The 22,739-nt window shown below is 55.9% G+C and overlaps 1 protein-coding gene across 2 annotated transcripts; it reads right to left on the reverse strand.

Moving 5' to 3' along the window:
• Nucleotides 1–16,886: 16,886 nt before the first annotated feature.
• GPR88 (G protein-coupled receptor 88) lies at nt 16,887–20,741 on the reverse strand. 2 transcript variants are annotated; one of them, XM_080649504.1, is made up of 2 exons: nt 20,271–20,741; nt 16,887–19,921 (listed from the first exon to the last, which is right to left on the reverse strand). In XM_080649504.1, exon 2 carries the CDS (start codon nt 19,841–19,843, stop codon nt 18,686–18,688), a length of 1,158 nt encoding a protein of 385 aa, XP_080505630.1. In that variant the 5' UTR covers nt 19,844–19,921; nt 20,271–20,741; the 3' UTR covers nt 16,887–18,685. The 2 variants fall into 2 exon arrangements, with proteins under 2 accessions (XP_080505630.1, XP_080505629.1); XM_080649503.1 differs by having other exon boundaries at nt 20,266–20,529.
• Nucleotides 20,742–22,739: the final 1,998 nt, after the last annotated feature.

Here is a 22,739-nt window from a genome sequence, read left to right on the forward strand (position 1 = left end):
CCACCGGGAAAGTCGCCCCTGCTGCATCCTCAGGGTCACCGACAGGAATGCCGTCGGGAGCCCAGAGGGCGGAGGGCCAGCTGCCCTTCTGGAATCCTCCACCCGGGCCACAAGGCTCTGTGACTTCCTCTCTGCTCCCACTCTTCGCTGGCAAGCCCTCCGACCCAGGCCCCCGCAGCCTCCTGACTCCAGCCGTGCCCGGAGGCTTTCTCCAGGGCGTGCCTTCAGCCCCCCCAGGGGAGAGGAAGCTGAGCTCACGCACCCCACACCCCGGAAAGTGACGGTGCTTACCTCACAGGCCGCTGGGCCTGGCGTGTGTGAGACCATCTGGATTAGCTTCAGCCACCGGAGGGTGGGGAGGGAAGGGGAGAAAGAGCAGGCTGTAAAGGGTGTGGGGCAGGAGAAGACTCAGAAACCAGTCTGTAGGCTCTGGAGCCAAACCTCACCTGCCAGGTCCAGGAAAACGCGACGTGGCATGCACTGGGCCCTCGGCCATGGCAGTGTCCTGCTGGCTGGCGGTGGCCTGACGGTTAGGACTTCCACCCGGCAGCCTGTGGATGCCCGTCCACTGGAGTGGGCTGTTTTCTCGTGATTGCACTGGGGTGATGAGCTTGGGGGAGGAAGACCACAGACTGTCACTCTTGTTCCATGACATCGCGGGTCAGTGCCATCGACGTGCCTCATCACTGTTCCGACAGCCTTGATCGCTGGCCAAGGGGTCTCCATGCAGCTCGTACTTGAGGGCGGGGAGTTATGCTCTGCGTCCCTGAGGAGGGGACAGCTACATAAGTTATCCACCTAGATTTGTTAAAGCACGCTGGTCCCCTGAACTCTCTTGAACACCTGTCTTACTCTTGGGTGTCTCATAACCAGTTTGGCCTCTTCTTGGTGGAGTGTTGGGACTTCGGATAGAATTTGGGTTAAAGACAAGGTCCGGTTTCCTAATTTCCTTTCTAAAATGGAATCACTGGCTACACTTTAAAGGTATGACTTATAGTCTTCATTTAACCTCTACAGATAATACAGAATCCCAGCTGTTCCTTAGAAAGAGGAGAAACAACAGACTGGCAGTGTTAATGGTTCAGGTTAGCAGAAAGGAAGTGATTGATAGACAGGATAACTATTGGTTTAATATATCTGGTCAGTGAAGAAGAAAATCATTTATGCTTTTCTTTTAATCCTCACTCGAGGATACATTTTACTGATTTTAGAGAAAGAGGGAGAGAGAGAGAGAGAGAGAGGAACATCAATGTATGAGAGAAACTCTCTACACCGGGGATCAAATGAGAACCCAGGCAGTGCCCTGACTGGCAGTGGAACCGGCAAGCTTCTGGTGCAGGGGTTGATGCACCAACCCACTGAGCCACACCAGCCAGGGCTCGTGTATTCTTAAAACTGCGCAAATACCTTCTGCCCGTCGAGGACAGCTCAGTGCACTGTCGAGGATTTGTCCTCATCCCCGGGCCCCACCCAGCTCTGTTACTGTGTGAGCATCGCGATCCAGGCAGGACCGGGACTTCCCATGGCGCCAGCACCCAGGCCCTCGGGCGCATCGCCTTCAGAACCGGGCACTGGCCCCACCCCTTCTCAGACGCAGGTACTCTGTTCCCGTCTCGAACTGGCCAGTCTTCAGCGTGCACAGCTCGTGGCCAAACTTACTGCGTTTACAAGGCCTTTCTCGTTGAAAGAAAAACCCACCACCCAAAAAAAGCCTCCTGCGTTCGCCTCCCGTAAAAACCAGCTGGAAAAAATGCAGGAGAAGCGGGCCCGGTTGGTAGCTAGCTCGTCAGCCGTGGTTTCACTGACTCAGCTATCTTTTCCCAAAACCAGTCTATGTGTAGACAGGGCCTAACCCAGATCCTGCTGGATCACAGTAAAGTGTGGGTCCCTAGGGACCCCAATCGCAGCAGTGAAGACCAGTTGGCTGGCCTGACTGTGATCCCTGGAATCCCCCTAAAGTGCTTTCCCTGGGGCAGAATCTCCCTGAGAAAAACAACCACCACCGAGATGACGTCACCTTTGTTTTAGGAGTAGCTGGACGGAAAGGAACAGGGCTAGCCACCCGGAGCGCGTCTTAAAGTTGAACTTGCCGCAGCACAGCTGCAGGGCGCTTGTAGATGTCAAACACAGACAGCAAGCCGGCCCGGGGCAGACGGAGGGACTCGGGGGCTTCTGCGAGGCACTTATTTGGCTCTGAAGTGACCAACTTGCCCTGGCTGGTGCGGCTCAGTGGTAGAGCATCAGCCCACACACTGAAGGTCACCGGTTGGATTCCCTATCAAGGGCAGTGCCGCTCGTACCTGGGTTGCAGGTTCGTTCCGCCAGCACGCGGGAGGCAACCAAGCGATGTTTCTTTCTCTCTCTCTCTCTCTCTCTCTCTCTCTCTCTCTCTCTCTCTCTCAATCAATGGAGGAAAATATCCTTGGGTGAGGATTAACAAAAAAGAAAAGCTACCGTGATGAAGTGACCAACTATAAAAGGAATACTGTGTCCACCCAATAATTTCCCCGTGTCCTGGACAGGTGGCCCTGGACTGTCTCAGGCACAGGACATGGGGGCCCACGACCCAGACTACGTGAGCGACGGCTAACGGTGCCTGCCGCAGGAGAGACGCCCTAGAGCAGCGGGCGCCAACCTTTCGGACCTCACGGACCGCCCGTGTTCCGCGGACCCCCGGTTGGCAGCCACTGCCCTGGAGCGTTCTCTGCACCTGCACATCCTGACGGGAGTAGAACCACAGCCTGCTACCTTGGCAAACCGTGTGCCAGGGACGATCTGACTTTTTGGTAAAATACAGATCTACAGTATAAATGTCTTATTTGCAAAACAAAAAAATCAGAAAGCTATAATTACGACGCTGGCAGTGGTTAGCACTAGGCGGGGTCCACGCTGAAATGCTAACGGTGCGAACGCGGATGGATTTTAGTTTCTTCTTGTACTTCATTAACGCTTTCTGGATTTTTCTAATCGTGCTTTTCAAAGGCTTTTTTTTAAAAAGGATGTGCATGAACATACTTTTCCTCTTTCCTGCTGGCATTTCCTGTCTCTTTCTCGGTCACATTTCTCCCAACTCCCCACAAGTGCAACCCTCACATCGCAGCTTGGCCTCTGTCTGCAAGCAGGCGCAAGGGATTCAGACTGAAAGGACGTGTTGGTGCTGTGGCTGCGGTGGGGACTGGACCATTGGAGGCCACAGAGAAAAAACCCCAAACTCGCATTTGCTTTCTCCCTAGAAGAATTTCTCGAGGCCCGTAAAGCTGACATGACCATCGGGGTGTCCGTGGAGTTGTTTTTACGGCATCTGTTGGCATCAGCGGTCATAAACAGAACTTGAGTTTTTCCCAGAGAAGGGGGTAGTATGCCGCCTCTCTCGTTAATTCACAAACAAAAACCTCATAATCTGGGCAGATAAGGCCGGATTATCAGAGGCCTCGCGGCAGGAACGAGGGAAGTGATGCATTTCACAGGCGTAAGTCCCGGTCCAACGAAGGTCCCGCGGTGCACGCATTTTTTGGATTCTGAGACAGAAGTGCCTGGGGCGGCAGGACTGGCCCCTGCTCTGACTGGGATGGTGTGTGAGCCGCGGAAGTGGGGTGATCGCACACAGGAATGCGCTCTCCATGTGCCCCCGGCTGCTTCTTGTCCCGCCACAGGCCCTCCCACCTTCGGGGTCAGCCCTCGGGGTCAGCCCTCGGAGTCAGCCGCCAGCTGCACAGTGTCCCGGACACCGAAAACCCCACTGAGCGCAGAAGCCACACGCGGGACTAAGCGCAGGCGCCGTGTGCAGGGCGCGTACCCAGAGCGCTGGCTGGACCGCCGATTCCAGGCTGCTCCCCGGGACTGGCCTTCAGCGCCCCAGAACGCGCAGGAACGCGCAGGCGGTGCGGATGCTGCGCAGCCAGGACGGCCCTTGGCGAGAAAGCGGAGCCAGGCGCCCTGCCCGCACACCGTCTGCAGCCCTCCCTGGCCACGGGCTGTAAACAGGGGGTGAGCGAGTCCTTTGGGGCTCAGCTGGCCCCTCTGTGAAACGGGTAATAACCGCCCCGCCTCCCAGCTGTCCTGAGGACTAAGGGACAAAAGCCACCCAAGGCTCTCGGCAATAAATGCCCGCCGTGGTTTTTAATGCTCATGCGGTTCTGGTATTTTATCGAACCTTCCTGATTTACAACCGAGGGAACTGAGGCCCGGGAGAGGGAGGGACCGACTTCCCCGGGTCCCAGAGCTGATGGCGAGTGAAGCTGGCCAAGACCTTGGGCTCCCGGGCTCCCTCAGGACACGGGGCCCCGGGACGCCCTGCAGGAGCCGAGCACGTCCCGCGGGGCTCAAACCCGGGGCCTTCACGTAGGAGCGAAGGACAAAAACAGGCCTCCCGGGGCACAGCACCTCCCCACGCTGACCGACCGCCCCGCCGGGCGCACGTCTGCCAGACTGGAAGGGAACATACTGTCCCCGGCCATCCAAGGGGAAACCAAGGTCACTGCACAAGGAAACTGTCAAGCCCTCCCCCGAGGGCTGGCTCCGCCTGCTGCTGGCGGACACTGTTGACATTGGAGCCATCCCCCGACCCACTGGCGCGGATCGGAGGGCAGTGCGTCCCAGTGGCAGCTACTCCCAGGGTGGCCGACCTCTGGCCTGCTGGGGAGGGAGGACTCCTGTCCTTCGGCTTCCATAAAACGCACAGCTCTGCATTTTTTTAGAATAACACAAGAGACCTTCTCTCCCCCACCCGGTAGAATGTAGTGTGCTTTTCAGTAAAGCTGCTGAGAAAGGCGATGAATCCCGGCCTCGCCTGAGTGTGTGTCTGGCCTGGAAACCAAGGAATAAGCCGAATCATTTGTGTGCATCAAAATGTGCTCTAAAGCAGGGGTGCCCTGGGCTGGGAGCAGTGGCCGGGCGGTGGGCAGGACGGGAGTGCCACCTAGCTGCCCTCCTGGGGGACACGGCCCTTCCCTGGATGATCTCCATGCCCGAAGGAACCACACCGGGTCCAACACCCTGCTGGGCTGATGAGACAGAAACAGACGAAGAGGCCACATCTGCCTTCCTATCCGCGCAAAGAGCGTGCACATCAGAGGTGGGCCGCAGTCTGGGTCAGCACCCCCGGCCCGGCCCCACGCCACCCCCTGCCACGCATACAAACTCAAAATGGATTAAGGATTACGAACGAGGGCCTGAAACCGTAAAACTCCTTGCCGAAAACTCCTTGACGTTGATCTTGGCAGTGATGTTTTGGACTTGAAACCAAAAGCTCAGGCGACAAAAAGAACAGTAAACCAGTGGGACTGCGTTCAGCGGAAAAGCTTCTGCGCAGCGAAGAGAACAGTCAGCAGAATTAAGAGGCAGCCTGTGGAACGAGAAACGTATCTGCGAACCAAGGATCCCATAAAGTGCTAACATCCAAACGGATCCGCATGTAGAATGATTCCCCGCGCCATCTAGAGAGCTTACGGCCACCGGAAGAGGAGGCGGCGGCCACGCTGAACGGCTGGGGCAGGGGCCTGGGTGTGAACACTGACGAGCCCCCACAAACACGGGGTGTAAGGCCAGGAAAGGGGATGCCCCACGGCAGCGATTTTCTACCTTTTTCAGCTCATGGCACCACAGTAAACTCATTACTGAAAGTCTGCAGCAGACCAAAAAGCTTATACTTTTTGCCGATCTGACAAAAACAATAGGTATAATTTTTATTGGTTTACAAAAATAAGAATAGTGATTACCTACCGTTTTGCTCCAAAGTGACTTTTTTAAAAAAAATCAGATGCCTATACTTGTATATCAGGATTTCTGGTACCAAGAATTAACCAATCAGATGCAACTTTAATATGCAATGTGACCGATAAGATGCGATTCTCATGTGACCTGCAGATCATGGTTCAAGACAGGGCATTCCCACTGGACGGCTATTGTTGTGTTGGCTGTTGTCACTTTTTTATCTGACGGTTTAAGAAAGAAGAGGTCGGTGCCCCTGACTAAACGGTCAGGTAGTGCATGTTTTAAAAACTCTTGTGGCACAGGTTGCAAATCACCGCCCTAGAGAAAGAAAATATTTTAGAAGTGATCCTGTTATTTGCAGATTTTTAATATTTCCTACAGCTTTTGTGATATTATACTATGTTAGTACAGTTTGGGTAATATTATTATATTAAAATATTTTCTCTTGAAATATTAATGTTTATTGCATGTAACATTATTTAAAATCGTTTTTCTTGGGAAAAAAGAAAAGAAAGAAAACCACTGCTCTAGGGGGAGAGTACAGAGAAAGAAAGAAGAAGTCTGAGACCGATGATCTCTGAGGGGAGGTTGATTAGAGGTGAACCCATAAGGGAATCTGAGGTGCTCTGGACAGTGAGACGGGGACGCCATAAGCATGAGGCCGGACCTTCAAGCCAGGGAGGGTTTTACGAAGAAAGTTGTCACTGTGCCCGATGCTGCTGGGACATCAAACAGCTGGGGCGAGTCAGCTCAGCTCGGCCACTGGATTCTAGGGCCTCCAGGAAGCTCTCAGCCCTCACAGACACCGCCCCCCCCCCCCCCACCCACCCACCCAGCCCCGGGATGGATGAAAGTCTGCACTTCAGTCTTCATTCCTTTGTTTAATTACATCCAAAGTCCCATGAGTGAAATAGCAAATTAAGTCATTTCTACCCCCTGGAGGGAATAAGCTTTGGATCATTTGTGGATCCTGGAGATTTGTAAGGAAGAGGAGAGAGAGAGAGAAAGAGAGAGAGGGGGAGAGAGAGAGAGAGAGAGAGAGAGAGAGAGACGAGTGAGGGAAGAGAGGGGATGTCAGAGTGGAGGGGAGGAAAGGCGGACATGCTGGGAGACACCAAGCAGCAACTTATCTCACACATTTGCCTGGGGCCGGCTGGCTGCACTGAGTCACCTCTGTGCAAGCTGGTATCCTGGCTGACACTTGATCTCATAAATGCATATGAATCTCCCTCACGTCCCCTCAGGGAATACGCACATGGTCTCTTTATATGTGATACATCATCGATAATGGAATTTTGACACACTCTCTTTACAGCTGTTACATCAGCATCCTCCCTGAGGATGTATTAGAGACATAATTAGGGACAAAACTCTTATGCTCATATAAACACCACATGACAGCAATTTTCACCCTTGTGCCCTGGCATGCTGGTGCGCCACAAGAATTTTTAGAACATGCAATACTTGACTATTTAGTCAGGGCACTGACCTCTTCTCCTTTATAATGTCAAATAAAAAATGACAATAGCCAACACAACAATAGCTGTCCGGTATGAGTAAATCAACATTGTACCTATTTTTTTTTTGTTAGATCAGCAAAATATATATGTGTTGGTGTGCTGCAGAAGTTTAGTAATTAGTTTATGTGTGCCATGAGATGACAGAGGTTGAAAATCACTGCCACATGATGCTACTATTTGACTAATGGAGATGTGGTGAATGAGATAGACTTGCCCATGACTAGCATCTTCAGACCAACCCACACCCAACTAGACCAAACCACAGCCAAACTAGACCCATCCACACCCAACTAGACCAACCCACACCCAACTAGACCAACCCACAGCCAAGCTGGACCAACCCACATCCAACTAGACCAACCCACATCCAACTAGACCAACCCACATCCAACTAGACCAAACCACAGCCAAACTAGACCCATCCACACCCAACTAGACCAACCCACACCCAACTAGACCAAACCACAGCCAAACTAGACCCATACACACCCAACTAGACCAACCCACATCCAACTAGACCAACCCACACCCAACTAGACCAACCCACAGCCAAGCTAAACCAACCCACACCCAAACTAGACCAATCCACACCCAAACTAGACCAACTCACACACAAGACCAACCCACATCTAACTGGACCAAACCACACCACTAGACCCACCCACAACCCTGAAGAGGTTCCATTTTTCAGAGAGAGCCCCCCCCCCCCCCGCTCCTGGTTGGGTGCTGGTGAACGTGGATTCTAGTTGGCACGCTTGAGTTGAGCCGATTGGTTGCCCACTTCTTTATAGACTCTTAATTCTTCTTTGTTGCTCTTTCACAGGTCCTCCGGGGAGAGAAAAAACTGATAAATCATCCATCTTTAATGTCAAATGTTTCCACAGCAAATGAGTTCCAATGACCTGATGGGGGGTAGAAATACCATTCATCAAAGTACTTAATTCTTTAAAAACCCTGCTTCCACATCAGCATGTTCTGAGGAGCAAAACAAAGGAAGTCAGCATCCTCCCCACGACTTGTGGTTAGAAAAATAATGATGTTATGTAACCAATGTCCCTTCACCATAGGAAATTCTACCCAGAAGAATGCACAGTGAACAAACTAACAGGTTAACGAATGCAGGCAAAAGGCACACCGTAGGCTGACTCCCAATAGGTCGAGCCAGGTGTACCTCTAGGGGATGTGACTCCTTCCAGACTCAGAGCAGGGCATGAGCCGGGACAGGGGTTAGGAATGCAGGAAAAGCTACAGGGGCACAAACAAAGAGACCTTGGCCTCTGGGTAACGGGGTGACTATGTTCTCCACATGTGTCCTTGTGGCGTCTAATCGGAAGTCCCAGCCAGCGATTCTCAAATTGCTTATCTGAGGATGAAATTTCCCTGACTGTGCAAAAAGGAGGCAGCGATCGTCTCCCTAAGGAGGTGTTTTTGAAAAGCAAGCATTTCCCCTCTGCAGATCAACCCCCTTCGGAGAAGGTTAGCATTCCTGGAGAGCCGCCAAATGGTCCAGAGAGGCTCTGTCCCTGGAGACTAAACAACAACAAGGAGAAAATTCAACAAAGTTGCTTAAAAACCAACCAAACAACCACAAAAACCCACTTTTCATGTGGAGGCCAAAGGATTGCCAAGGGGGGTGGCAGGGACCCGGGACAGTCGCGTCCCTGGGGCCACGGGGCTGCACCAAGTCAGAGCCAGGACTGGGATTGCGTTTCAGGCGCTGTGCCAGGCAGAAGGGCTCTCCTTGTTAAAATTCATCAGTGGCATTTCCTACGTCAGCCCTACATTGCTCTAGATTGCCTGGATCAGGGGTGGGCAAACTTTTTGACTCGAGGGCCACAATGGGTTCTTAAACTGGACCGGAGGGCCGGAACAAAAGCATGGATGGAGTGTTTGTGTGAACTAATATAAATTCAAAGTAAAGGAGCGGAGGGGAGAGCAAGAGAACCGGATAGAACAGCCGGATCCGGCCTGCGGGCCGTCGTTTGCCCACGGCTGGCCTGGATGGTGGTCTACAGCAGCTGTGGGTTGGGTCTGCCCCATGGGAGCGGTGCCTTGGTCAGACTCCACAAGCAGGCTGAGGACGTGTGTCTCACCCCCGACTTCTCCATGTTCTTCTCCCACCGGCAGGAGAGCTAGCCCTCCGCCATCTCCACCGCCTCCCGCTAGAAAAATGGGGGCATCGTCTGGGATTATCACTCGTCCCTGATACTTTGAATCAGCAACACGGGGTAGAGAAAAGAGCAGGAATGTCCGATAAAACTGGTTTAGCCTCCCACCCCCGCCACTTACTGATTGCTTGATCTCAGGTCCAAGTTCCTGAACTTCTCAGAGCTCTGCTTCCCAACCTGTGAACTGGATCTGCAAATACAGACCACACGGCATTGCTGTGAGGGTGACAGAGGTGACACGTTTGAGTTCATGCCACCCTGGCAGCACTTGGTGAGCTCTGTAAATGCGGGTTCCTCTCTGCCCCCTACACTGTGCTCTCTGCGACCACAAATGACCGGCCTTGTCCTACGCATTCCAGAGTGTATTTCCCCACCTACAGAAGGCCTTCGGGTCCTCCTGGTCTTCTCGACTCCTCTGGACGCTCCCCTGTGCTAGGGTTCTCACTTCCCGACCATATGATTTCTCACCCAACCTCCTTCAGTCCCAATTTACAGAGACGTCACGGACTCAGAAATGCTTTAACTCGCCCAGGACTCCCCAGATTATAAGAACATTTCAGAGACCCTAATGGATATATTTCTATGTGGAATTATGGGGAGACGATGGGTTACGTCTGGAGCCCCCAGCAATCATTACTTTTGATCACTTCTCTATTTTGCCAGTCACCATCCACACATGGCAAAAACAACTGAAAATCCACTAACAATTTGGTCAACTTATAAAATGCCCATTTTCTTCTAAAAAAAAAAAAATCAAAAAACTATAAAAGCAACTCCCTGGCCCAGCGGGTGTGGCTCAGTGGCTGAGCATCGACCTATGAACCAAGAGGTCACTGTTCGATTCCCGGACAGGGTACATGCCTGAGTTGTGGGCGTGCAGGAGGTAGCCAATCAATAATACTCTCTCGGCCCTAACCGGTTTGGCTCAGTGGATAGAGCGTCAGCCTGCGGACTCAAGGGTCCCAGGTTCGATTCCGGTCAGGGGCACGTACCTTGGTTGCGGGCACATACCCAGTGGGGGGGTGTGCAGGAGGCAGCTGATCGATGTTTCTCTCTCATCGATGTTTCTAACTCTCTATCCCTCTCCCTTCCTCTCTGTAAAAAATCAATTATATATATATATATATATATATATATATATATATATATATATATATATAATTCTCTCTCATCGTTTCTATCTCTCTTTCCTTCTCCCTTCCTCTCTAAAATCATTTTTTAAAAATATTTTCTTTTAAGAAAAGCAACTCCCTGGAACCCGTGGGCCCTCTCTATTGGCTGAAGTTCAAAACCCCGTCGCCACCTTTAGTCTCATTCCAACGTGCGTGGCCCTTCACCCACTGGAGAGAGGTTTGTCCGGAGAGATGTTATTTTAAAGGCCAAACCCTGCGCTCAGCAGTCTCGTTCTGGAGTCAGGAACAGTCTGTTTTCCACCACAGTCCCCTGGGCTTCTCCAGCCAAACAAAGGCGGGCTCGGCCTCACACCCTCCCCCTCTGGCAGGCCAGGGCCCAGCACCAGACATCAGGCACCCTCCCCCGTCTCTCTGCGCAGCAATCTCTCCCAAGGATCTGCATTTCAAGTCCCTGATTTACTCAGGAGGGAGAACCTTAATTAGGTCCCACTAGTCCTTAGCATCTTTTTTTCTCCTGCTAACCAGAGGCAACACGGCCCATGTGGCATGAGGCAGCCAGGAGCTGGGGCCCAGGAAGGGGTGGCGTGAGGATGCGGGAGAGCGATCTTTATTTTTTTTGTGGATCCTGCTTCACTTTACCATTTGATTCTACCTTTCAGCCGCATCAAGATCGCCCACATCCTTCTACTCCCACAGTTTTACCTGCAGATTTGAATCTCAATTAGTGATGTCCCAGACCAGTATTTCGCACCCTGGGTCCCAGTCCAGGGGAAATCTGCCCCAAGTATCCACCATGTGTTTAGGAAGATAACCTATTTCTTCTACAAGTCACCTCTGAATTTAACCCCTGGACCAATACGCAGGTTTTAGGGACCAGAAATTCTGCCATAAGAAAAGTCTAGAACAGGGGTGGGCAAACTTTTTGACTCGAGGGCCACAATGGGTTCTTAAACTGGACCGGAGGGCCGGAACAAAAGCATGGATGGAGTGTTTGTGTGAACTAATATAAATTCAAAGTAAACATCATTACATAAAAGGGTACGGTCTTTTTTTTTTTATTTCAATAGTTTTATTCATTTCAAACATTTTAATAAGAAGAATATAAACACTAATTATTATAATTTGAAACTTCAAAAAATGGAGGAATCATAGCACAATAACATACCTTATATTGAAGATGGCAAAGGCAAAATAAAATTGCCTAACAAAGGAAAGGTACAAAAGCCTTTCAAATTAAACTTAAATATAATAAAATAATTTAAAAATAAAACAAATAGAAAAGAACAAAATGTGTAAACAGTAAATTAAACATTTTCTTTAGTGCAACTTCCAAATTATGCCCGGGACGTAGATGTAGATGGCAATGTAGACTGGGTTGAAAGGTTTTTGGTCTTTAAAACATCAGCTTCAGTGGGAACAGTGTTGTTGGTCTCCTTTTTAGCTAATGCTCTGATCCTGTGCTCTCCAGGGGCGTGTCTCCCTACATCACCACGATAACGTGTCTACGCATTCCCAGGGTGATGTCGGGGGACGCGTCCGCGGGCATTCCAAGGAGCCTCTGGAAGATGGAGAGGTTGTTCCTTCTACTGAATGGGGGATATAAATCCGCCCACTCAGAAGAAGGAGCTGCGGCTGAGTTTCCCCACTTCGCCATGTTAACACTGCTGCTGGTGAAGGAGCGGAGGGGAGAGCAAGAGAACCCTCCGCTCTTTCGGCTCCGCGGGCCGGATAGAACAGCCGAATGGGCCGGATCCGGCCCGCAGGCCGTAGTTTGCCCACGGCTGGCTAGAAGCTGGCCCCAGCGTGGTACACTCAGAGAGAGAAACCACCAGAGTGAGCCCCGGGCTGGCCAGCGCTCTTCCCTCCGTGTTGTCCAGGTGGTTTGTCATTGCACAGCGGAAGCCACCCCATGTGGGCTCGGCAGAGTGTGGTTAAGTGATGGCTAATGAGTCCCTGGCGGGCTCTCCAGAGACTCAGGGCAGCCATCGCGTTCAGCGGCCAGGGCAATTTCTCCGAGTCCATCAGAAAATCCCGGAGCTCCTGGAGTTTCCAGCTGGCGATGACCAGCTCCGGGACGCGGCCGCTGCAACCGGGGTGCAGTGCAGGCTCGGGGAGCGCTCCTGCCCAACACGGACTTGAAGATGAAAACAAAAGGACTGTGGGAACGTGAAGTGTTTACTGAAATGGAAAACGCGATTTGAAATGTTAGCTCTGTGCTCGATCTCTTTAACGTTCCGTTTCTCGGGGCAAATAGCGATTTGAGAGAGAGGGACCAGGTCACTTGGTGCTGACCGGCTTCTCCCGGGCAGATTTCACGGAGAAACGTCGTCTCTCCCAGGAACACACACTGGAGTCGCCGGGGCCTCGGTCTCGGTCTCGGATGGAAGTCAGGGGAGATGTGGGAGCACGACCTGCCCCCCGGGCTTTGCAGGTCCTGTTGCCGGGACGGCGCCCACAACCATTTCCCTCCCCTCCATCCCGCTCCCTGACCGCATCGCCGGTCACCTCCGGGTCATCCTTCAGGCCTCCGACGTCACTTCCTTAGAAAGACCTTTCCTGTCCCCTGCGGGGGCCCTGAGCAGAGTACCCCGGCGGCGGAAGGCCCAGTCGCCAGACGCAGGCGAGGACACGGCACTGTTACTTTAAAGGCCCCTTTGCCCTACGCATGCGCAAGCAGTGACTCAACAGTAGAGCTATGCGTGCTGCGCATGCGCAAGCAGTGACTCAACAGTAGCGCTCTGCGTGCTGGGCATGCGCAAGCAGTGACTCAGCAGTAGCGCTCTGCGTGCTGCACAGGTGCGCCCTCCTGAACCTGCTTATGCTAATGTGGCACGGGCGCCGCTGATTGGGCCGAGGCCCGTTATCTGAGCGGGTATATAAGGGGCACTGACCGGCCCGCTCGGGCTCTGGTTGCTTCGTTTGTAGGGAAGCGAGTCCCGCCAGCCTCTGTCCCTCGCGTGTTCTCCCACTTTCCTGCACCCCGCACCCCGCGCCGATGCAGTTCTCCTCTGGGGAGGTTTACGCTGGCTCTCGCCACTGGCCCAGCTGGCATGAAAGAGGCGCGTGTCTCTCCTGTCACTCCTTCTGGGCCCTCCTCCCCGGCCCGGTCCTCCTCCCGCTGCGCTCGGCCTCCCCCGGTGTGTCCTGGGGTCTCGGCTTTCCGGGGAAGAAAGGCGGGCTGCTTCCATGGGGAGGGAAGGGGGTCTCCGAGACAAAGCGTTCCTCCTTCCCCCCCCCCCCCCCGCCCTCGGGGTGCAGAGGGCCTCTGGGCTGTTTCTGTAATGACGTGGGGAAATAGCTGCAACCCCGAATGTAACAAGGACGCCTCCCTTGTCTCAGTGGGAGCGGAGCACGGCGGGGCCACGTGGCCGGGCCTGGCTGCAGGCTCCCAGGTGCCTCTGGCCGAGGCCCCGCGGCAGCCCACCTGACGCCAATGCTGGGGGGCTGGGGGGCTGCTTTTAGCTGCAGCAAATCGCCCTCCTCTCTGCGCCCAGGGTCTCCCCTCTGCAGAGGGGGGGTGGGGGGGGGCGGGGAGTCTCTCAGAGACAACACATTTCTCCTTCCCTCTCCACCCGGCTCGGGGTTCAGAGGGCCTGGGTGCTGCTGTTTCTGTAATGAGCCGCGGGCCCGCCTGGCTGGGGAACTGGGTCCACAGAGCAGGTGGGAACGTGACTGAGCCTCACCAGGGACGGGGTGCCCCACACCCTGGCTCGTGAGAAACCGACATGGCAGCTAAGATGGTGGTGTCCACGAAGAGGAGCTAGCGGCCCTCCCAGAAACCGTGGCTCATGCAGCATCCGCAGGTGCTGGGGTGCCTCAAAGCTCCACCCTGAGGCCAACACCTGGAGAGTATGGCCAGCCACCTGCTGACCCAGCCCACAGCTGGTCAATGCCTGGCAGGGGTGTGGGGCCGGGCACCAGCCCCGCTGGCATGGCTGGGTTGCAGGCTCGATCCCCAGTGGGGGCGTGCAGGAGGCAGCCGATCCACGATTCTCTCTCATCATTGACGTTTCTCTCTCTCCCTTTCCCGTCCTCTCTGAAATCAGTAAAAACATTTTTTTTATCTGATTTCCTCCCCGGCCCAGCCGTTGCCCCGTTACGCTCAGAGTCGGACAGGGGGTTGCTCCAGCGCCTTACCTCATTGCCCCCGACCTCAGGCTCGCGGCCTCCTTCTCTTTCTTTACCTGTTCTCTTCCTTCGTCTTCTTTCCCGGGTTTTGGCTTCGCTCTTTAAAACTTTTCATTATGAGAAATCTCACACGTGAGGAAAGCTGCACTGTGACCCGTGTTCCCCGCATCCCGCCCACATCTGACCCACTCTGCCTCCCCCGCCCCCCTCGGCCCCCTCCTGCCTCCTCACCTGCGGTTAGGCCGTGATTAACCCACGTGGGCACCTGCCTAAGGAGTCCCTGCAGGTGGGAGCCGCTAGGAGAGGATCCCAAGAAGGTCCTACGGGAGCGCAGTATCGCCCTCAGTCTCAGGAAACGGGGTCCCAACCCGGGTCTCATGCTTTAAAGGGCCTGCTCCCGCCTCCCCTGGGCACACGCCTCCCCATGGGGCGAGGAGGCCCAAGGAAATGTGCCCAGCGGGGCCCGGGCCCCATCAGCAGGTACTGGTACCCGGGACCTGGGAACTCCCTGTCCCGACAGCTCCTGGCCCCTGCGGGCACGCTCTGAGCCCGGGGTGCCCTGCTGGATGTGGGCGGTGGGCACGGTGCCCGCTGGAGAGCTGGGTGTGGCAGAGCTGGGACCCGGGCACGTGAGTCCACACACACACACGTGTGAGGCCCCTCGAAGTACTGAAAGGGCCCCCCCCCCTGTTCCTGCTGACGAAGCCCTCCATCTGAAGCCCGCGCTCGCCTCCCCACCCATAAAGATTTCTCAGCGTCTGAGAGCAAGACATCTGCAGTGTTTCCCAATGTCCCTGAGTGTCCGTTAGGTCCCCGAGTCCCCCGTCAAGGCAGCTCATGAGGCTGGGGAGCCGGGCGAGCCTGTCGGGGTCCCTGGGAGAAGGAGCAGCAGGTGCAGGTGAGGCAGGAGGCCGCCAGGCGCGTGGAGCAGAGGGAAAGGGTTCACTGAGGACATTGCCGACAGCGCTCCGCTGGTGCGCAGGACTAAAGGGGGCCCTCCCCAGGTCCCCCCTCCCCCTGGGTCCTCCTGAATAGACAGTGCCTCCGTCAGAGAACACTTCCTCCTTCTGAGCCGTGGGCCACTTGTCTGACCTTGGCAATCTCCCCTTGGCGTGTGAAGCAAAGACCACATGTGGGTGCCTCTCCACAAACCCGATTCTTGTCTGTGCACTCACTTCACTTTGGAAGGGGGGGGGGGGTGTTGTCAGGAAAAACACCCATTACATCCTAGACCCCAGCAAGGGCCAGGGGCGGCTCTAAGTCTTAAGAGGCACATCCCCCAAGAAAAAACAAGGTAGACAAGGCAGCGAAGGGCAGCGATTAGGAGCCCGCATCCCCTGCGGGTAACACGTGCTTTCCTCTGGGTGAGAGCTCAGTCTCCACGAACGCCATCTGCAGAAGCGGTAACGCGGGCATCCCAGCCAGCGCCCTGGAGAGGCGGTGCAGACGCCACGCAGCTGGGAAGTTAAAAGTGAACCAGTCAGCCCTGACCGGTTTGGCTCAGTGAATAGAGCATCGGCCTGCAGACTCAAGGGTCCCAGGTTCGATTCCGGTCAAGGGCATGTACCTTGGTTGTGGGCACATCCCCAGTGCGGGGTGTGCAGGAGGCAGCTGATCGATGTTTCTCTCTCGTCGATGTTTCTGGCTCTCTCTTCCTCTCCCTTCCTCTCTGTAAAAAAATCAATAAAATATATTATTAAAAAAAAAGTGAACCAGTCTATGGAGTTAATCACCCGCAGGTGTGACCTAAAGGGGGTCTCCGCACGGCGCTGGGCCGGCAGGAGATGGAAACTTGGAGGGGTGTGAGGTGCGTGAGAAGCTAGGTTTACACGTGTGGCAAATATTGTACAGAAGCATCGGGAGATCTCGTTTGCAGCATCCACCGTGAGAAAGGAGGAGAGAGGCCTCGTTAAAAGACGTTTTTGCTGGAGATTTAGAAGAGGGTCCCCAGGGCCCTCCCCAGAGGAAAACCCTTCGCTCTGTAGTTGCTGCAATCTCATCCCCAATGCCTCCTGCTCGCAGCCAGGAACCTGCACCCACGTCCCCGTGCTGGCCTAGGGACCCGTGTTGTTCTCTAAGGTGGGGGTGTCACCTTAGAAACTGAAAATAAATCCAGCCGGAACGAAGAGCGTGCTTCCAGCATGGGTGCCTGGGACACGGTGTCGCCTGTTAAGGGACAAGGGGGCGTGCAAGGAGACAGAGGCAGAAGGACACTCAGGAACGGTAGTCTCCACTTTAATCATTCGAATCGAGGAAAATGGGGACAGACGAATCCTTCGTACGAAAAATGGTGCATGCACTACAGGTGGGAGGGGGGGCAGGTAGATTAATAAAACGACTGCTGACCTGTTATTGGTGTTGAACATGTTTGTTTTGCTTGGTTTTACTACAAACACATCCAAGTTTCCTCAACTCCCGTCATTCAAAGGCACGTGTCCCCACTCTCCCGTCTCACAATGTCCCAAGGGCGACAAAACGTGACCCAGTTCATCGGGGCTGCTCGGCCCCATGGGGGATGTCGCGAGCAGTCGGACTGCGGACAGCCTTGATCGGCAGTCTCTTCCCAATCTCACGTTATAAAGTGATTTCACGCCATTGTGCCTTCCCAATGTCCCTAAATACAGCGGGTAAACCGAAGGTGAACATGCCTCAAATCACACATTTCAGAGCGATTCCCTTTGAAACTGCCCTCCTATCACCGAGTTTGCTCCACCTCCTGTAACAGACACGGTATCAATGTTCATGTCCCGGTAACACATACGAATTACCTAAGAGACGCGCTGCCTCCTAACGGGGTGGCCTGTGGAGACCCTAAAAGCAGACCTCGTTACTGATCCATCTTGACTGTGGTTCCATGGGCAAGATCAAGTCCCAACCGGGCGCTTTCTCATCAATCGGGTCAAGGCAAGGAGGACTCTGGGTAGCCACAGGCCGCTGCTGCTGGCCTGGGGGGACGTGCAGCGTCCTGGTCTCCCCGGATTGCTTTAGGAGACCACGCGCCCCTCAGTTCTAGCTGGAGGAGGAGCATGCAACAGCGGCCGCAGTAGCTATGCAGTCGCGGTATCACTGGGGCTCAATCACAGCCTGTGCACTGAGATATTTCAAATGGTAAAGAAAAAGAAAAGAAAAGAAGAGGAACTTGCTCTCCGTAGCAACCGTTCTAGTACAGAGTCCAAGGCTGCAGTCACACCCCTCACGCGAGCGAGCAAGCGGACTGCAGAATGAGAGGGTTGCAAGGGCGCACGCTCTAGGGCCCGTGACCCTGGCGCCTGACGCAGCTGTGCCTCCTTCATGTCAGGTTCCATTGCGGGCGCCGAGCGGCCATCGGCACAACGGAAAGCTTCCACCTGGCCACCCGAGGCCATTGCTCAGTCTTACAAGTGCAAAAAGGGCTATAAAATAATGTACCTGCGGTTTGTTTGTTTTCTCACTGGCTAAGATTCTATCTCCTTCGGGAATGGTTTTGCTTCATAAAAACCCTTTTAAGAATAAAGGGCTTGAGGTCTCAGGCAGCTCACCCCGGTGCGCACCAGCCGCCTCCCTCCTCAGGGGCGCCCCCAAAGGTGCCCTTACAACCGGTTACGCACTCATTTCTTCGCCAGGACGGCCTGCGCTCAGGGCGCATCCCGTGGACCAGAGACCCGATGAACGTGGGGCGGGGTCTCCGTTTCGCCAGCTCTTTTTCCAAAACTGTTGAAATCCATGAACTGGCTGCGGTTAAAGGTCATTTCGCCAGTCCTGGAAGTCTCTGGTATTTGACTTTAGAATTTCCTTAAACGACAGAAACCAGGGTGAAAACCAGGGGCCGCCCAACATGACTTTGGGGACCCCATTTTAGGGAGAGACCTCGGTTCGCGTGTCTCGCCCTCCCCGCGTTGGGGGTGGAAGGGGAAATCTTCGCACCAACAATTTCCTGGGCTTCGCGCAGGAGCCTTTGGTCAGGGGACCCTTCCCGAGGGCGCGAGCCGACGGGCACCAAGGACGCCGGGAGCCGGGCTCGCCGCCTCCCTCGGGCCCGGCCGGGTCACCAGTGCTGGCCGGCGGCGCCGGTGCCCAGCTGCGCCTGGGACACGGCGGGCATGGCGGTGGCGGCGGCGGCGGCGGCGGCCGCGTCCCCGACGCCGGGCAGGACGGAGCGCACGGAGCGGCGGAACTCCTCGTTCCTCCACGTGTAGAGCAGCGGGTTGAGCGCGGACAGCGCGCAGCACAGGAGCCAGCTGGCCGCCTGCACGCCCCAGGGCACGGGCAGCGCGAGGCCGCTGGCCAGGCTCACCCACACGAGCGGCTGCGTGGCCAGCAGGAAGACGCAGCACAGCAGCAGCACCGACAGCCCGCTGAGCCGCCGCTGGGCCCGCCGGGGCTGCAGCGCGGGCGGCAGGGGCGGCGCGGGCGCGGGCCGCGCGGGGGCGCCGGGGCCGGGCGCGCGCGGGGCGGCGGGGAAGGCGGCGGCGGCGGCGGCGCAGCCGGGCAGCTGGTGCAGCAGGTGGAAGTTGAGGACGCTGACCCTCTTGACGCTGACGCGCACGCGGCGCACGATGCCCAGGTAGCAGTGCAGCAGCAGCGCCGTCTGCGCCAGCAGCGCCGCGGCCGCCAGCAGCGCGGGGTAGTGCACGCGCGGGGCCGCGGGGCCGGGGCCGGGGCGCGGCGCCCAGGGCGGCAGCAGCAGCGCCAGCGCCAGCGCCAGCGCCCAGGACAGCGCCAGCATGCCCGCCGTGTGGCGCCGCCGGTACAGCGCCTGGTAGGTGGCGGGCGCCCGCGTGATGAGCAGGTAGCGGTTCAGGGCCACGAGGCAGTGGGACAGCAGGGACGCGGTGAGGCCCAGGCCCAGCAGCGCGCCCCGCAGCAGCCGGTAGCGGCCGCCCGCGCCGTCCCAGCCCCCGGACGGCCCCGCGGCGCCGGCGGGCAGCAGCCCCAGCACCGCCTCCTGCGGCATCCAGAGCGCGCAGACGCTGAGGTCGGCGGCGCAGCCGTTGACGATGAAGGCGTTGCTGGTGGTCTGCAGCTTGCGGAAGGACGCCACGAGGTAGATGACCATGCCGTTGGCCAGCGTGCCCCCGATGGCCAGGCCCGAGTACAGCAGGGACACGGGGATGCGCCGGCCCGCCCACGCCTCCTCGTCCTCGCAGAGCAGCAGCAGCGAGCCCCCGGCGGAGGACGGGGCCGCGGAGGACGAGTTGGTCATCCTGGCCCGCGCTTCACACCTCGCCGGCTGGGCTAGGCTAGCGTGGGCTCCGCGCCCGGCCCATCCCGACGCCGCCGCCTGCCGGGAGGGCAGAGACACCCGTCCGCTTCTGTCACCGACACAAAGGGCTGGAGCAGGAGCAGGAGCTGGGCTGGGGGAGGGGAGGCGGCGCAGGAGGACGGGGGTGGCAGCTGACAGGTGCCTGCCTTGGGAATGTCGCCTGGGCCAGGGAGAGGCCTCTGCGCGCAGCAGGCACCAGGGAAGCCCGGGCGCACAGCTGTGCCCGCAACAGCCTCCCTCTCCCCCCAAAACGCGCGCGCGTGCACACACACAGGAATACTGCCAGGTGGAGCCCCTGGTTTCCAGGAGAAAGTGGAGGTATCCCCGCTGAGGGAAATGCGGGGGGAAAGGAGTTGGGGTACCTTACTTGTGGGCTCGTCCTTAGCTGGCAGATGCAAAGGGAGAGACGCCAAGAAATGCCTCCTCCGTGGCAACATCTGTGGTCCCCGGACCAACAGGACAAACTCAGCTGGGACCAGTGCCAGGAGCAAGTGCCCACTTCTCCCCAGCAGCATCCACGCACATGGTCCTGGGCAGAAGCAGCAGCTGCGGGCAGCTGGGCTGGGGAGAGGCAGGCGGGCTGCGGGCCCAGACGCTGGGCTGGCGGGCAGATGGGCTGGCGGGCAGATGGGCTGGCGGGCAGATGGGCTGGCGGGCGGACAGGAGGCGGCGAGGATGCCGGGCTGCGGAGCAGAAGCCGCTGGAGACAGGAGCGCCCGCCCTGCGCTCCGAAGCAAGAGGGGCGGCTGGTGGGGCGAGCCCACTCCCGCGCTCTGCTGCTCAGCGGTACATCACCGGGAAGGCAGTCTCCTCCTCGGCATGAATTATTCAACAGCGTCTCACTGAGAAAGGAAGACACCTTGCCTGGAAAGTCCTGTAATTAACAAGTTCCTCTGCCTTGTCTTCTCCCGTTCTCTCCATCCATCACCTCGCTCTTCGCCCTGCTTCCTTTGCCTTCGCTTTTGTTCCCGTCCCTTCCGTGCGAGGGTAAAATTCAGTGTACTCCCCCGCCCACCCGCCCGCCCGCCCCAGTGCCTTTCATCCCAGACGGATGCGTGCTGGGGTCAAGATTTTTCTCGGGGGCGATACACTCCCAGTCCCCAGGACTGACCTCCTCCGCCCCACCTTTTCAGGGAGAATTTCTTCCTATTCTAATGGAAATTTCTTTTTTCTTTGGTGCGGTGGGACGTGGGTAATTATCCCCAGAAAAACCCCCGAGTCTCTGTTTAAATCAGAATTTCGATTATTTTTTTTCTCTCTTCTCATCGCCACGCTCCTTCCGGGGTTTGGCTTGAGTTTCAGTCATGAAAAGGTGAGAGGGTGAAAATGACAGGGTCAGAGGTGAGACACGGGAACGGGGGAGCAAGGACCCAGGATTCCCCACAGTGTCCGCACGATGCCTCCTCGGACGTCGGCCCTGGTGTGGACTCCGGCACTCACGTGCGACTAAACTCATCCCACTGGGACAATGATTATTTTATTTTATTTCCCCGCGTGGTGGTATGGGGAAAACGCAGGGTGGGGTTGCAGGACACCTGGGCCCCACGCTGGGCATCAGTGGGCCTGGGTCATGTTCATCTTGTCAGATCAGTTTCCACTCAGGGACCCCGACCAGCAGCACCCGCATCGCTGGGAAACGTGTTCAGAATGATCTGGACCCGCTGAGTCAGACTGTATTGCAGAGAAGAAAGCGGAAACCCAAAGAAAACTGTCGACGGCTTACCCAGAGTCACACACACAGTGGCGGGTCTGTGCTGTGAACTAGGTCGTCCCATGACACACAATCCAGGCAGCCCCCCTGACTCCACTCCCTAACAAAACAGCACAACAAGCCCACGGCCTCGTTCTCATCCAGGGAAGTTCTAAGCCTCTCCATTTGTCTTTTATTAAAATACGTTTTTATCGATTTCAGAGAGGAAGGGAGAGAGAGAGAGGGAAACATCCGTGATGAGAGAGCATCATGGGTTGGCTGCCTTCTGCACAGCCCCTATTGGGGACCGAGCCCACAACCCCGGGCATGCGCCCTTGACTGGAATCGGACCTGGGACCCTTTGGTCCGCAGGCCGACGCTCAACCCACTGAGCAACACCAGCCAGGGCCATCTCCATGTGCCTTTTCTGGGTTAATTGAAGTGTGATCTTCAAGGCGCCTGCACCTGAAATTTCCACTGGCGTCTCCACAGCTATGGCCCGGCCCCGGAAGTCTGCCTTGTACCCAGCTCCCAGGAGGCCCTTTGCTCCGCCGGCCCGTGTGGAGGGATGCAGAGCGGCCTCGCTCGCGTCCGAGTGTCCGTCTGTGAGGTCGCCAAGGCACCTCTTTCCTGAGCTGCCTTTTCACCCTTTCCAGGAAAATCAATTTGGACTAAAATGGCTTTGGCTTGGTCTCTGTCCAGGAGGGACTTTTTTTTTCTTCCAGTAAGAGGTTTATTATAGTTGTGTGTGTTTTTAATCCGCTTTAAAAATATGTCTGGGAGACATAGGAACCTGATGGAGATGAGTTTCGTGGTTTTAAGCATTTAGGAATTATTTTCGGATGTTTCAATGATGAGATCAAATTCCTTGAAAAGTGTGCTCTGTGTGTGTGTGTGTGTGTGTGTACATATCACTGATGGGGAAAAGATCGTACACGTATAGGGGCTTGGCCACAATTACTATCACCCTTACTTACAGGTCAGCAGAGGTACAGGGAGACAATCAAAGAAAGAGGAAAACAATCCAAGAAGCGGTGTCGTTTTCAAGACTAAATTAGAATAATGAGGGAACAAGTGCCAGAGCCACAGTATGGTCCCGCCCTCATCGAGGCCATGATGGTGGTCCTTTCCCTCCGGGATCCACCT

The sequence above is a fragment of the Plecotus auritus genome, assembly GCF_963455305.1.
Source record: "Plecotus auritus genome assembly, chromosome: 12".
Lineage (NCBI taxonomy): Eukaryota > Metazoa > Chordata > Mammalia > Chiroptera > Vespertilionidae > Plecotus > Plecotus auritus.

Bases quoted from the DNA above. Each gene is read 5' to 3' on its own strand.
- GPR88 (XM_080649503.1), bottom strand. From the start codon at position 20,418: ATGCTGCTGGGGAGAAGTGGGCACTTGCTCCTGGCACTGGTCCCAGCT. The intron at 19,922-20,265 runs GTACCCCAACTC...CCCTCCCGGCAG, and splicing joins AGGACGAGCCCACAAGTAAG to GCGGCGGCGTCGGGATGGGC.